Genomic DNA, 12836 nt, shown 5'->3' with positions numbered 1-12836 from the left:
ACAGGAAAATGTAAAAGAGTAGGAGGCATTCATTTATATTGGAGGGCTTCTTCTCCCCCTTCTTCAGAAGAAAGTGTTTGTGGTGCTCTCTCCCTGTGATTAGGTTTTTAATAAGACTAAAATTGATTCTGTTACATTATTTTCTGTGCCAGATATGCAGTAATGAAATAGTTCAGAAGTGTAACACAAGATAGTAAGAAAGTCCTATGAAATGCTCTTCATTTTTTTTTTTTTTAATTCCATCTGCTGCTATTATGTGGTAGAAATCTTGTAGCATGTTTTTAAAATGTGATTTTTCAAATTCTCATATTTGTGTGGTTTGGGAAGTATTGGATCAGGTATTAAAATGTCATGTGTATTAGAAAAGTGTTCTGGAGAGCTTTCTGATGGGCCCCAAAAATTTATTAGGATAATTGAAAAACAAAATTTGACTTACAATCTTGATGCTGTTCAAAGGAAAACCAGTAGCAATTAGCTATATTTTTTTTCTCTTAAATTTTCATTAATGAGAGCAGTCTCATTATTGAAAGACTCTGGAGACACACAAGCCATGTTTAAGAGTGTTTGTAATCTTCAAATAAATATTAGCTCAATGAAGTGAAAACTGTGTAATGCTGAGAAGAGAGCACTTTTCATTCTGAACTAGGCATTTGCTTACCCTTGACTGTATGGAAAGGAAAAATCGGCTGCTTGGATAAAGTAGTCTTTGGCAGGATTGGGCCAGATGGAGCTTATTTCTATGACTACAGAAAAAAGAATATCTTTTAAGTTCCATGGTGCTTTCTGGTTTCTCTCTTATTTTCAATGAAATTTCTGAATTTCATGCTTTTTGTGTTGTGAGGAGATGTTTCAGAATGCAGAGTGGCTTGCTTTCCAGCTGAGCCTGCAGTCAAGGCAGACTGGAGCAATATGCTCTAAGAAGAAGTGTGAATTTTCTCATATGTTTCAGTGAGCGTTAATGGGAAGACTAATTAGGACAACTTGAAGCCAAAATTGCTGTGTTTCACTTTGAGACAAATTATCAGAGACATCCATCAGCTGTAGTTGGATGTACATGGCATTCCAAGTTTAAATCTGCTTCAAGAGTTTAGAATCAGAAGTGAGGAACAGAAGGTTAAATTTAACTTGGGGCTTAAATTTAGAGTAGAACAAGGAAAAATAAACATCTACCACATATGAATAGCTCTGTGCTCTAATAAAAACAGCTGAAGGAGATCATATACTTCTAATTATTATTGGTTTTAATTCTAGTTTGAAGACTGCATGTAGGTGACATTAAGTCAGTATTTCAGGCTGAAAATGCTATATTAAATACTACTATAATCTCTGGTCCTCAGCCAGAGATGACTGAGTACCTGTATTTCTATTGCAGAGCAGGGCTGGAAGCTGGCAATTGCTGCTATGCAGAGTACAAAGATATACCTGATTTGTAGTGGCTATCTAAGCAAGTGTCTACTGCGCTATGGGAGAAGACAGGAAGGCAGAGCTGAGAGAAACTGATATGCACCTGGCACAGGTAGATCGGTTACATGTGATGGGCATATCACAATTTTGGGAACTTGTAGGGTTGTGTATCGCTGTCTCCACTGCTGCAATAGCTGTGGGCATAAATGTGTTTGGTCGGAAGACTGTGACTCCTTCCACTTGAAATGGATTGTGTGGCCTTCTGTCTTTCTCTTTAACATATCCCACCTCTTGAGCAATGTCAAGACAGAAAAAAGCCAAGGAAAATGTTTCTCTCTGCAGTATAGAATTTTTAAGGAAGAAGTACAGGCAGGAGGGAAGATCTTTCATCTTGGATGTAAAAAGTGGTACCTCATATTTATTAGCAACATGATCCATCAAGTAACACACAGCTAGTAGTATTCTCTCCATTTCACTTCCTATAATGTGAGCATCCTGTGTGTGTTTCATGGCTATCATCAGCACCCTAGGAATAACTCTTAAACTGTTGGACCACTTCAACCAGTTCTGGCAGTTTTGTCAAGTCTTACAGATAGTTATGTTCTCTAACTACTGTGAAAGTAGGTGGCTGGGTAGTGGCAAGAGACAATGTGGTGTGAGCTTATGCTTTGAAACGGGAGGGTACATGCTAGGGCAGTGACTCATTAGGAGGCAGGAAGGCTTCAGCAAGAATTTCTACCTTAAGAGCCCTGGCTCCTTTAGGAGCCAGAAGACAAGTATGTAAGAAACAGGTATCAATCGAGGAGCTGTTTATTCTTTTGTGAGCTATAATGCATTTTTCGCATGAGGAGTGTGGCTGTAGGGCTATATTACTTTGTGTTGTGCTGCAAGTGCAAGGAGTGAGGAAGGCCAGTCCCAAATAGGGAGGACTATGCAAGTTGGGGGTAAGGATATCTTTATTCAGATATATTGAAAAAGAAGTGCTGCCATTTTTAAAAGTTGTTGCACCATTGGAAGCTCTCTTCTTTTTTCTAACTGTGGCATGGTATATTGAGTCAATTATATCCTTTGAAAGTGTGCCAAATTAATAATGTGTTCTGGCCTTCACATATCCTATTAACCCAGTGTAGCCATCAAACTGGGTATGCCAGTTGTACTTCTAGAGCAATTGATTGATTTTTTTTTTTTTAATTTTTTTTAATGGTTTCACTATGAAATCTTGTACCAACTGACAAATCCCAAAGAAAGAAGTTCTCTCTAGGTTAGGATGACAGAAGTAAGAAGAGTGTATCTGTCTTGCTCTTGGCAAAAAGGACCCCAAAGGAAACTTTTAATTAGAGCAATTTCATTCTGTCTATCTGCCATGAACCTAACGAGCAATATGAGCTTGCTAAGGTGCAGCCACGTGACTTGGTGGGAGCTGATCCTCTGAGAGGATTAGGTGTTTATTTCTGGTTGTCCACAGCCTGTGATGCTAAGCATATGTCACTGGCATGTGAGAGCTGTCAGCCAGTCCCCAGTAACCTCTCCTGTGCATCTCTCATCTTTTTTCTTCTGTCGCCTCCTGAATATCACATCACTGATTTCTCTGTTCTTGATATTTCAGCTTTGGATAAATTTCATAAATTATGCTACATGCATTTTATGTGGTGTTGTACTTGGGTCTGTAAATAACACAAAACCTAAATGGAACATAAAACTTTTCAGAATCTTGGTTTTTAGCAAATCACCTGAGGAAGTGTCATCGTTTAACCCCCGCCGGCAACTAAGCACTGCACAGCTGTTCACTTACCCCCCATCCCACTGGGGGATGGGCGAGAGAGTTGGAAGTGTAGAAGTGAGAAAACTCGTGGTTTGAGATAAAACCTGTTTATTATTATTATTATATCTATATCTATATATATAATATATATAATAATAATAATAATAATTTATAAGGAAAAGGAAAAAAACAGAAATACGACCCAAGAAAGACAAGTGATGCAAATGAAAACATTTGCTCACCACCAACTGATGCCCAACCATTCCCAAGCAGCGGCCTCCCTGTCAACCTCCCCCCTAGTTTTATATGATGAGCATGATGTCATATAGTGTGGGATATCCTGTGGTCATTTGGGGTCAGCTGTCCCAGCTGTGTCCTCTCCCAAGTTCTTGTGCACCCCCAGCCTATTCGCTGGTGGGGTGGTATGAGAAGCAGCAAAGGCCTTGACTCTGTGTAAGCACTGCTCAACAATAACGAGAACATCCCTGTGTTATCAACACTATTTTGAGCACAAATCAAAAACATAGTCCTTTACTGGCTACTGTGAAGGAAATTAACTCACTCCCAGTGAAAACCAGCACAGGAATCATAGTTTGAATTCAGTGAGATCCAAAAGGGATGGATAGTTCTGTGCAGGAGGCCATGATTAAACTGGCTCATGTCCAGCACTGCCATTTTACAAAGTGCATTTAGTGAATTGCTTTGCCTTTAACAAATGAAAAGAGGGGTGATGGAAGGGGAACTAGTTGTGGGGCTCCTGAATTTTGATACGTCTACGATTTGTAATATAGAAGCTACTTAAAATTATGTGGAGTGGAGGAGAAATCCAGCCTGCCACCTTGAAGTTGGGGAATGGACACTGCCTTCTGCTCAGAGCCTGAGAATTTTATCTGGAGCTGCTGTTGTCACTGCTTAGTACAGTTCTCTTTTTGTGATGATGGCACCTGCCTGAGCAAAATTAATCTGAAAATCGCCTACTTTAATAGGTTTCCATTCTCATAATCTTGAAGACCCTATTTTGTCAAGAAACCTGTTTCTTCCTATTTTTGCATTTCACCTTGAATTTGATGTTTTGCCCTCTGGGTACTGATGTTAATATGAATTCTGTATTGTACTTATTTACATGATAAATCTCTCTTCCCAGATCATTCAACTTCAAGTGGTACATCCTCGTTTAAGCCCAGCCGATCACTGGTTTCTATTCCCACTGCCCATGTGATGCCGTCTAATGCCAGCTCTTCACTTTCCAAACACAGGGAAGCTTTCAAATCTGATGGCTCAAAATGGAGTACAAGCTTTGTACGGTCAGGAGGAGGCAGAAATCCAGGTGCCCTGGACAATTCTCTTGACATGAAAGATGCAAGACCTGTAAGAAAATGGTCCTCCTTGTCTAAACTCAGCTCACCAAATACCTTCAGCCAAGATGGCAGTAGTCATTCAGTGGACTCCAGGGCTAGTACAGACAAAGCTGTGTCACCACAATTAAGGACAAATGGGCCAAGTTGTTTGCATGATAGCATGGAATTGCTAAAAATTGAGGACAAAGAAACGGGGAAAAAACGATCTTCTCTACTGGACTGCAAATACAAATTTGAAACGTGCAGCAAAGATGATTTTGTTTCAGATCCCTCAAATAGGAGACATGCCTTAGACTTGACCTACAGTGCCTTACCTGAATGCAAACCTACGGCAGCCAGTTGTGAGTCTTTCGGACAGAGATATGCAACTCTGGGACAACAGGCTGTGAGTGGAGCTCCCATACAGCCAGCAGTGAGGACTCAAATGTGGCTTAAAGAACAGTTACGTGCAAATCCCCTGGACTGCAGGACTGCTGAGGAGCCCTACGGCGTAGCTGCATGGCATGTGCAGCAGCTTGAAGATTTTAGAACAGGAGGTGAACAGCCTGTGCAGGTAAGGCTAAAGCTTGGTGTTTGCTGCCATCATGTGGCATCATGTGTTGTACCTAAGGAATAACATCGGGCAGTTTTTAATAAAATAGAAAAGGGAACAGGTCCTCTTAACCAAGAGATGGTGGTTTTTAAACTTTGATTGGGGATGCTGCTGCTTGTTTCTCAATATTACCTGACTGCCAACAGTTTGGGTTTTTTTTTTTTCTGACATCTGCTTACATTTTACTTTGATTCAGTGTGCCTGTCTACATGAGACTAGCATCTCTTTTTCTGAAGCTGGACACAGTAAAAGATTCATCAAATAACACTTTCAGTAGTTTTGAAGAGAGTTGTCACAGTGCAGTCAGGGAATGTGAATGTATTTTGATCTGAATGGATTTACAAAGAGTCTGCATTTATGCATTCACTGAAAGAGGAATGACTCCTGCATAGTGCAAGAATGAATATTAAGTATCACTAAGTCTAGGACTTAAAAACTGAATTCAGTTTGATATTAATGCTCATTTTTTAAGTAATTAGAATCAACTAATGGTAGTCAACTAATCTGATTTATTTAAGTAAAATAATATGTAGTTTTTACATGTTGTACTTGAAGTATTTTCATATAGAAAACATCAAGCATGGTTTTAAGAGACAGATAACCCTTTATAACATGACAATTCACAATCTTTGTTTTCCGCTCTTACCCTAATGGGAAAAGATAACTTGTGAAGGAAGGCAGTATTTAAAATCTAAACGTTCACGTTTACCTATATAGGTAAGCTTGATTTGCCAAAAAAATCCCAAGCAGATTACAATATGTAGATTTTCCTGAAAGGCAGTGTAAGATTAAACTAGGATATTATCTGAGCAGAGAGAATCTTGTTGCATGTGCAAATACCTGTTTTCTCTAGCCTGAAGATATATTAAGTAATTTATGAAGAGTCGTGCTCAAATTTCATTGTTCCTTCCATTGAGTATTGAAGGAAAGACTGACAAGTTCAGAGTTTCTCAAGATCAAATTTTGCTCATACTAGTGATTTGGATTTTTAAATTTTTTTTAACCTTAAAAAAACTTGTATCCAATTAATATGGCTGAACTAATATTAATTCCTAAGAGTCCCTCTAAAAACCTGGCATTGTTCCAGGTAGCCACACTTTTACATTACCCTTATCACTACAGAAACCCTCATCTTTCTCTAACTTTTTGAAGATTTCAATGTTGAGAATTGCCTAGGTAGAGAGTGGAGCCTGAGGGGTCCTCTCAGCACCAAAGTGACAGAAACTGGCTTAGTACTGGGGCTGGGTCGGAGGCACTGCCAGCTGGGCTCTTGGCAGCTCCTGGTGGCATCAAGGAGCACATGAAGGGTTCGGGGAGTGAGAGCAGGATGCTGTGGAGGAACTAAGTCCATCCATTCATTCAAGTCTTCCCCCACACCTGAGATGTATAGATGGCTGATGCTGTCTATGAGGTTTGCATGCTACTGGTGGTTCTCCTTTTGGATTTAAATACAAATTCAGAGTAAGCTTTATTTACTTCCTTCATTTAGGTATGTGTCTCTTCATCATCTTTAATGTGCCTTTTACAACACTTCGTTTAGGATGAGTGTTTCAGAAATTCTTATTTTGGTCAAAACAAATCCCAACTTTTGTTTTTTACCTCTCACAACTGCTTTCTCACTCTGTAGTTAAATACAGTGTCTCCTTTTTGTATGAAGGCAAAGTTTCATGTTTGAAACAAATGAAGCCCTACATGTATTGTTATGGTTATTCAAAAACTTCATTCATGCCGGCATTGATGCCGAGCTGTGTTTTGAGGACAGAGCCAACAGAGGGAGCACAAGCATTATTTATCGTCTTGGCTGAATTCATAAAATGGTGCTGCACCTTTTCAGGTTTTTGAGATTGTAAGATTATAGGATGAAGTTTTGCCTAAAATGGTTTTAGGGGTTTTTTTTGTTTGGTTTGTTTTTTAACCCTTGCTCTTGTTATTTTTATATCTGTATCAGCATTGATGTCTATGTTACAAGATCAGTCTAGCCCCTGGCTTACGAAGCAATGATCCTATCAGCTGTCTGGTCAGTCCTGAAAAACAGGGGAAGTCCTTGAGGCTGTGGCTTTTGCTCTGCTTACCCTGACTTCCTGCTCCAGGGAGTCTGACAGTAATTAACAGCACGGGGAGGGGGGAGGGGTGCGGAGGAGGTTCCTGGTGGCCTTAGCAAGCACTGTCAGTGGTACGATTTGGAGTTGCGTTGATGCGCCTTGAAATGCGATATGTTACATTTCCTCAAGTGAGAAGATGTGGTTGTGAAACAGGACCCAGAAAGTTAAAGCATGTGCAAGGGTGATGAGCCTTTGGGCTCTTAGAGGCAACCTCTGCTGGCCCTCCCTGTCTGCCCTGTCTCTGCCCAGAGGTTACAGCTGTAAGGAAGATGGATGCCAGAAGAGATGAAGAAAGGAGAATGGTTCTTCCTGTCTTGACACCTGTTTAGTTGTGGTTTGTTTGTTGGGATTTTTTGTGGGGTTTTTTTGTTTGTTTGTTTGTTTTTGGTTTTTTGTTTGTTTATTTTAAGAAACCTCAGCATAATTACCTCAGGGGTAATCCTGGTTATGCGTACAGACTGAGGGATGAGAGGCTGGAGAGCAGCCCTGTGGAAAGAGATCTGGGAGTCTGGGTTGATGGCAAGTTGAATATGAGCCAACAGTGTGCCCTGGCAACCTAAAGGGCCAACAGTGGCCTTGGCTGCATCAAGCGCAGCGTAGCCAGCCAGTCGAGGGAGATGGTTGTCCCACTCTGCGCTGCTCTGGTGTGGCCTCACCTTGAGCACTGTGTGCAGTTTTGGGTGTCTCAGTATAAGAAGGACATCAAACTACTAGAGTGTGTCCAGAGGAGGGTGACCAAGATGATGAAAGGTCTCGAGAGCAGAGCAGCAGCTGAGGTCACCTGGTTTGTTCAGCTTGGAGAAGAGAAGTCTGAGGGGTGACCTCATCGCAGTCTACAACTTCCTCAAGGGGGGCAGCAGAGTGGGAGGTGCTGATCTCCTCTCTCTGGGGGCCAGCAATAGGACATGGTGAAATGGAATCAAGCTGCATCAGGAGAATTTCAGATTGGACATTAGGAAAAGGTTCTTCACTGAGAGGGTGGCCAGTCACTGGAACAGGCTCCCCAGGGAAGTGGTCATGGCACCAAGCCTGTCAGAGTTCAAGGAGTATCTGGATGACACTCTTAGTCATATGGTTTAGTTTTAGGTAGTCCTGCGAGGAGCAGGGAGTTGGGCTCGATGATCCTTATGGGTCCCTTCCAACTTGCGATATTCTGTGAATCTATAATTGTGCCATGATATTTTTTCAAAGACCACTATATGTGCACCTGAGAACTGATACACTATTATTTCTGAGAAACTAAGAAAACTACAATCCTAAGTGGAATGTATACCTAGGAAAGAGAGAGCAGAAAGCATAAGAATTTGCTAGAGGAAGCTGGTGATTTATAAAAGGGGGAAAAAACCACCACCTCTATAGAAACTGTATTTTTCTTTTCCTCGTAGTGGGAGTTATTTTTGCTGTTTTGCTTTTAATAAGTATGTATGCTGATGGAAACGCAGTGGGTTTTACAGGACTGAAAAAATTACAGTTTATCATCCTTTTACTTTAAAACCACCATTGCCATGAACAGAAGATAAAATGAATTTTTCTCTTAACTGAGAATCTAGAGCAGCTTTGTGAATCTTTAAGGTAGGCTGTTGGAGAGACTATAGAGGGCAGCTATCACTAATGAAGCAATGGTTAAGGAACAGCTATTGGACTTAACAATATAGTCTACAAATAAATTTTTATGCTTTCACAGACTAGTATAGACAGTTTAGCCCACAAAACTCTGAATTAGGGTTAATTTTTATAAAATCAGGCAAGCTTTCAATTTAAGCTTGCTGTAAAGGATAATGTATTACAGCCATTAAAAGCTCTTCCAAGGTTTAATTACTCTTAATTTTAAGATTTTCTGCTTCCTTAATAGTCTGAATTTGACTGAACTCAGTATCTACGTCTTGGTTTTTTGTTAAACTTTGCTCTCCAAATTAAAAAGCCTATAATGTGACTTTTCCATTCCAATTTTAAACCATGATTTTTCAAATAAAATATTTACTGTGCATTGTAAGGGAAGCTCAGAGTGTTGGGTAGAAGACCTACAGCTACATTGAGATTCTTTTTCAGGACATGGTTAGGTTTGCAACTGCAGAAAAGATGCTGTGGATCAACAGAACACCTCTTCAGAGAAGGTGCATCTTTCAGGTGTGGGTGTGATGTCTGTACATTTGTATGATAACCTCCAAGGAGGATCTGGTCTATGGTTATTGTGTGACGTCATGGAGTTGTATATGAAAATTCTTTTCTCTAGCTAATGTGTACTATTTAATGTATGCTTTTTGAAGATAAACATTCTCCTATGCATTTCCAGGGAACAGATTTTAATAGTATTACAATGAAAATAATTTCCATGCTGAAAGTGTATTTCACCATACACTTAATTATTTTCAATATACAGCCAATCTTTCAGCAGACATGACCATTGTGATACCTTATTTTCTTTTTTTAACCCCCAAGTAAGGAGGTGTGTGATTAGGCCTGTGTTAAGGGAAAAAATGCTTATAATACACGATAGCAGTTCCCATTGACTGAACTGGGAAGCCATACAAATCTGGATAAAAAGGCTGTGTATTTTCATGTAAAGGCATTTCTTAAAGCCTGATCCTATTATCTATCCTATTATCTGAACGTACCTAGGTACATACTGTATGCTAGTCCAGAAATGAAGTTTAAAATGAAAGCATGCCTTTAAAATTGTGGGAGATAATACAATAAGAAGGAAGGTTTCAGAAGGTCACATATCTACTTGCTAGCTCTGTACAATGTTGTAGGCATCGCATGATGAGTCTCTGCTTTTCCAGTGTATGGGACATCTGTATGATTTCTTCATGGTGTGCTAACTTGTGACAGAATATAGTAGAGATAATAGATGGAAATTGCTTAAGTGCATCTTTTTCCTTTAATGTATCTAGCTTACTGTTTTTTCTTTAATGAGGAAAACATTACCTTGTTCATACCATTTACATAAAAGTTACTGGAAATTAAATTTTAATGCATTGAGAAATTTAGAGATACTACAACAATTATCATTTCAAATAGAGAAGGAAGAAAGTAAACTTGCATGCATACCTAAACACTGGTAAAGAAAAGTTGTAAAACTTCAATTGAAAGAAAAAGTTATAATGTTCTTCAAATAATAGTGTTGCCACAGAAAACTTTATTCTTAAATGTTAACACAAAACTAGTTTTTCTTACGATCCTGGCAGATCAGAAAACTAAGAATTATTAGTATCAATATTCTTCCTGTGTCACATTTTGATGAAACTATATTTTTCAGCAAGATAAAACTTTTTAAGATGAAGAATTATCACCTTTAGTTAGCAGAGTGAACTCCTTCACTGTGAGCAACAATTAAGCTTTTAAGTTCTGTTCCTTTTGGTGTGAAGTTGTTAGTCCAACATCTGGGATTCTGTTCGTTATAGTGTTTATATGGGCTCAGTCTGGAGTAAGCGCCAGCAGACAATGGGAAACTGAACTTGGACCAGGCATGATTGGAAAAAGAGACTTGGCATTAGTTAACTGAGAACTTTGCCAGTTTTATATGTCATCTCAGGAGAATGCATGTTTCAGTTTCAGCAGTGTATTTCAACATTTGTTGAAGATGCTGTAATTTTCATTGCTGGCTGAGAGGAGACTGTGGGGTTGTTTCTTGGGGTTGTTTCTACATGCTATTGACAGTTTCTTATAGACTTCCTTTGTGTGTAATTTGGATCTGGAAATTTGTGACTGTTGGTGGCAGTAGACTCATCTTTCTCCTTTTATTAAAAAGAAATACATTATTTGAATTTTTTGTCAGAGCTAACTCATTTGTCTAATTTTAGCTATTAAACTGTCACGGTGGTTTCCATAAGATAGGAAAACTTTTGAATATACAGAAGAGCATATAGATAATAAGCTTTGTATGAGCCCAAGCATCAGGGGGTTTGCCCAAGCAATGTATCAGTGAATTGCCGTTTTCTTGGCAAAACCATTTCTATTCTTCTTTAGACTAGAGTGGGCTTCATATCGGTTTCTGTGGTTGTGGTATGCTTTGTGCCATCCATGTCAAGCACCAGCAGAAATCCTCCTAAATAATACATAACTATGTTAACTGTTACAACATATATGCCTTGTATATAAATTTACAGATTTATTTTTTTTAAAAGCAAAATATTCCAAGATTATAAAATTAAGTGATAAAGTGCTTACAGTGATGTGGCTGTGCAGTCTTCTGCTTTAAATGCAAACACACAGGAATTGATATTACTATACCAACATAGAAAAGCTATACATGTGTAGTTTGCAGAAGCTATATTAAATGTTTATTGCACATATTTCAGAGCAGAGGAGAGAAAAGCTTTTGTTTTGACTATCTGTGCTGCCCAGCTAGTGCTGCCTAGGCTTTGGAGCAGGTAGCATAGAGTGGAACACGGATGTCTGTTAATGGTAGAACTCTCATAAACTTTCCATTTCCCTAGACATACTGGCTTTTTCCTGTGAAAAGTCTTTTTGTAAATCCAACTTAGATGGGTGTCTTCCAGATAACTGAACCACCTCACAACAATAGTAATTGTCTGGAAGTCCTGAGAGTGAACATGAGCAGATCAGCTCTGTAATATATTCAGCACTTGTGAGAAGTGCTGGCTCAACACTATACGTGCTGAATCAGGGATGTGCTGTTGGCAATAGAAAGCTGGAAGCTGGGGCTTCCCCCACCCCATGAGCAACATCTGTCTCTTTTGCATGTGTGCAAAAGACTGTTAATATGTGTATGTATGGCATTAAGTTTACTGTACAACGCGTATGGGTTGGTGCACTTTTTTCCCATGTTGTACTTGGGAAAGAGAGATGCTAAGAGCTGTTTGGCCCCAGTCTGGCTACCTTCTTTACCAGCATCTCTCAGGTGTGTAGAGATACCTTCTGGGCAAATAATTCTAGCAGAAGAGAGCTCTTCTTGGACACTGTGCTTCCCAGGGACCTGTGGGGAAAGTACATCATCCTGCAAACGGCCATAGAAGAAGGTCCTGTAAGAACCTTATGTTACATGCTTAATCTGAGGACAAGCTACAGACTGGGTGATTGCACCGGCAAGTAGCAAGTGGTATGTCAAATACAGCTTGAGGGCTCCCATGCTGCACACTTGAAGTGTTAAATCTGGCTTGTTAAGGATGTAGCAGCACACCTGTGTTTGTGCAGATGCACCTACTGCTAGTGTACGTGGCAGTGTTAATGGCTTTGTAGGCAGAGTTATGATAGCTCTTGTTAATGGTCATTTGTTTTTCAGTTGACAGCTTCTTCTTTTGATACTGCTGCATAACACTAATGGCTTCTGGCTTTTAAGGTGTTGCTGTGAACTGCAGGTGTCAAAAAAGGTGTAACTAGTAATTATGCTTTCATATTTAAACTTAACTTATCCCCATCTCAGCTGCTGCAAGCTGCTTTTCATAGATATCCTTGTTTCCATCCGCAGCATCTCTGCTTTTCCTCTCCACAGGTAATTTGATGCATGCTATCAGTCCAGTGTAGGTGTTTTGATCTCCATTCCTGCTGTATCTGTGACATTTCCCACGAAGTACACATTCTACAGAAATCCCATTTTAAAAATTTGATTTCTGCTGTCCCCTTTGCAGAAATGATGTTCCTTGAAGGCTTCAGAT

At 39.6% G+C, this 12836-nt stretch overlaps 1 protein-coding gene across 3 annotated transcripts in view; it reads left to right on the top strand.

Moving 5' to 3' along the window:
- Positions 1-12836, top strand: part of CEP85L (centrosomal protein 85 like) — a 155156-nt gene that overhangs the window by 76685 nt on the left and 65635 nt on the right. For all 3 annotated transcript variants that reach the window (XM_054819548.1, XM_054819546.1, XM_054819547.1), the window contains exon 3: positions 4311-5077. In XM_054819548.1, coding sequence (XP_054675523.1) covers positions 4311-5077 — 767 coding nt within the window. The remainder of the gene's footprint in view (positions 1-4310; positions 5078-12836) is intronic.

This window comes from Grus americana, chromosome 3 (genome assembly GCF_028858705.1).
Source record: "Grus americana isolate bGruAme1 chromosome 3, bGruAme1.mat, whole genome shotgun sequence".
In the NCBI taxonomy this organism is placed as follows: domain Eukaryota; kingdom Metazoa; phylum Chordata; class Aves; order Gruiformes; family Gruidae; genus Grus; species Grus americana.
This window is presented reverse-complemented; position numbering and strand designations above follow the sequence as displayed.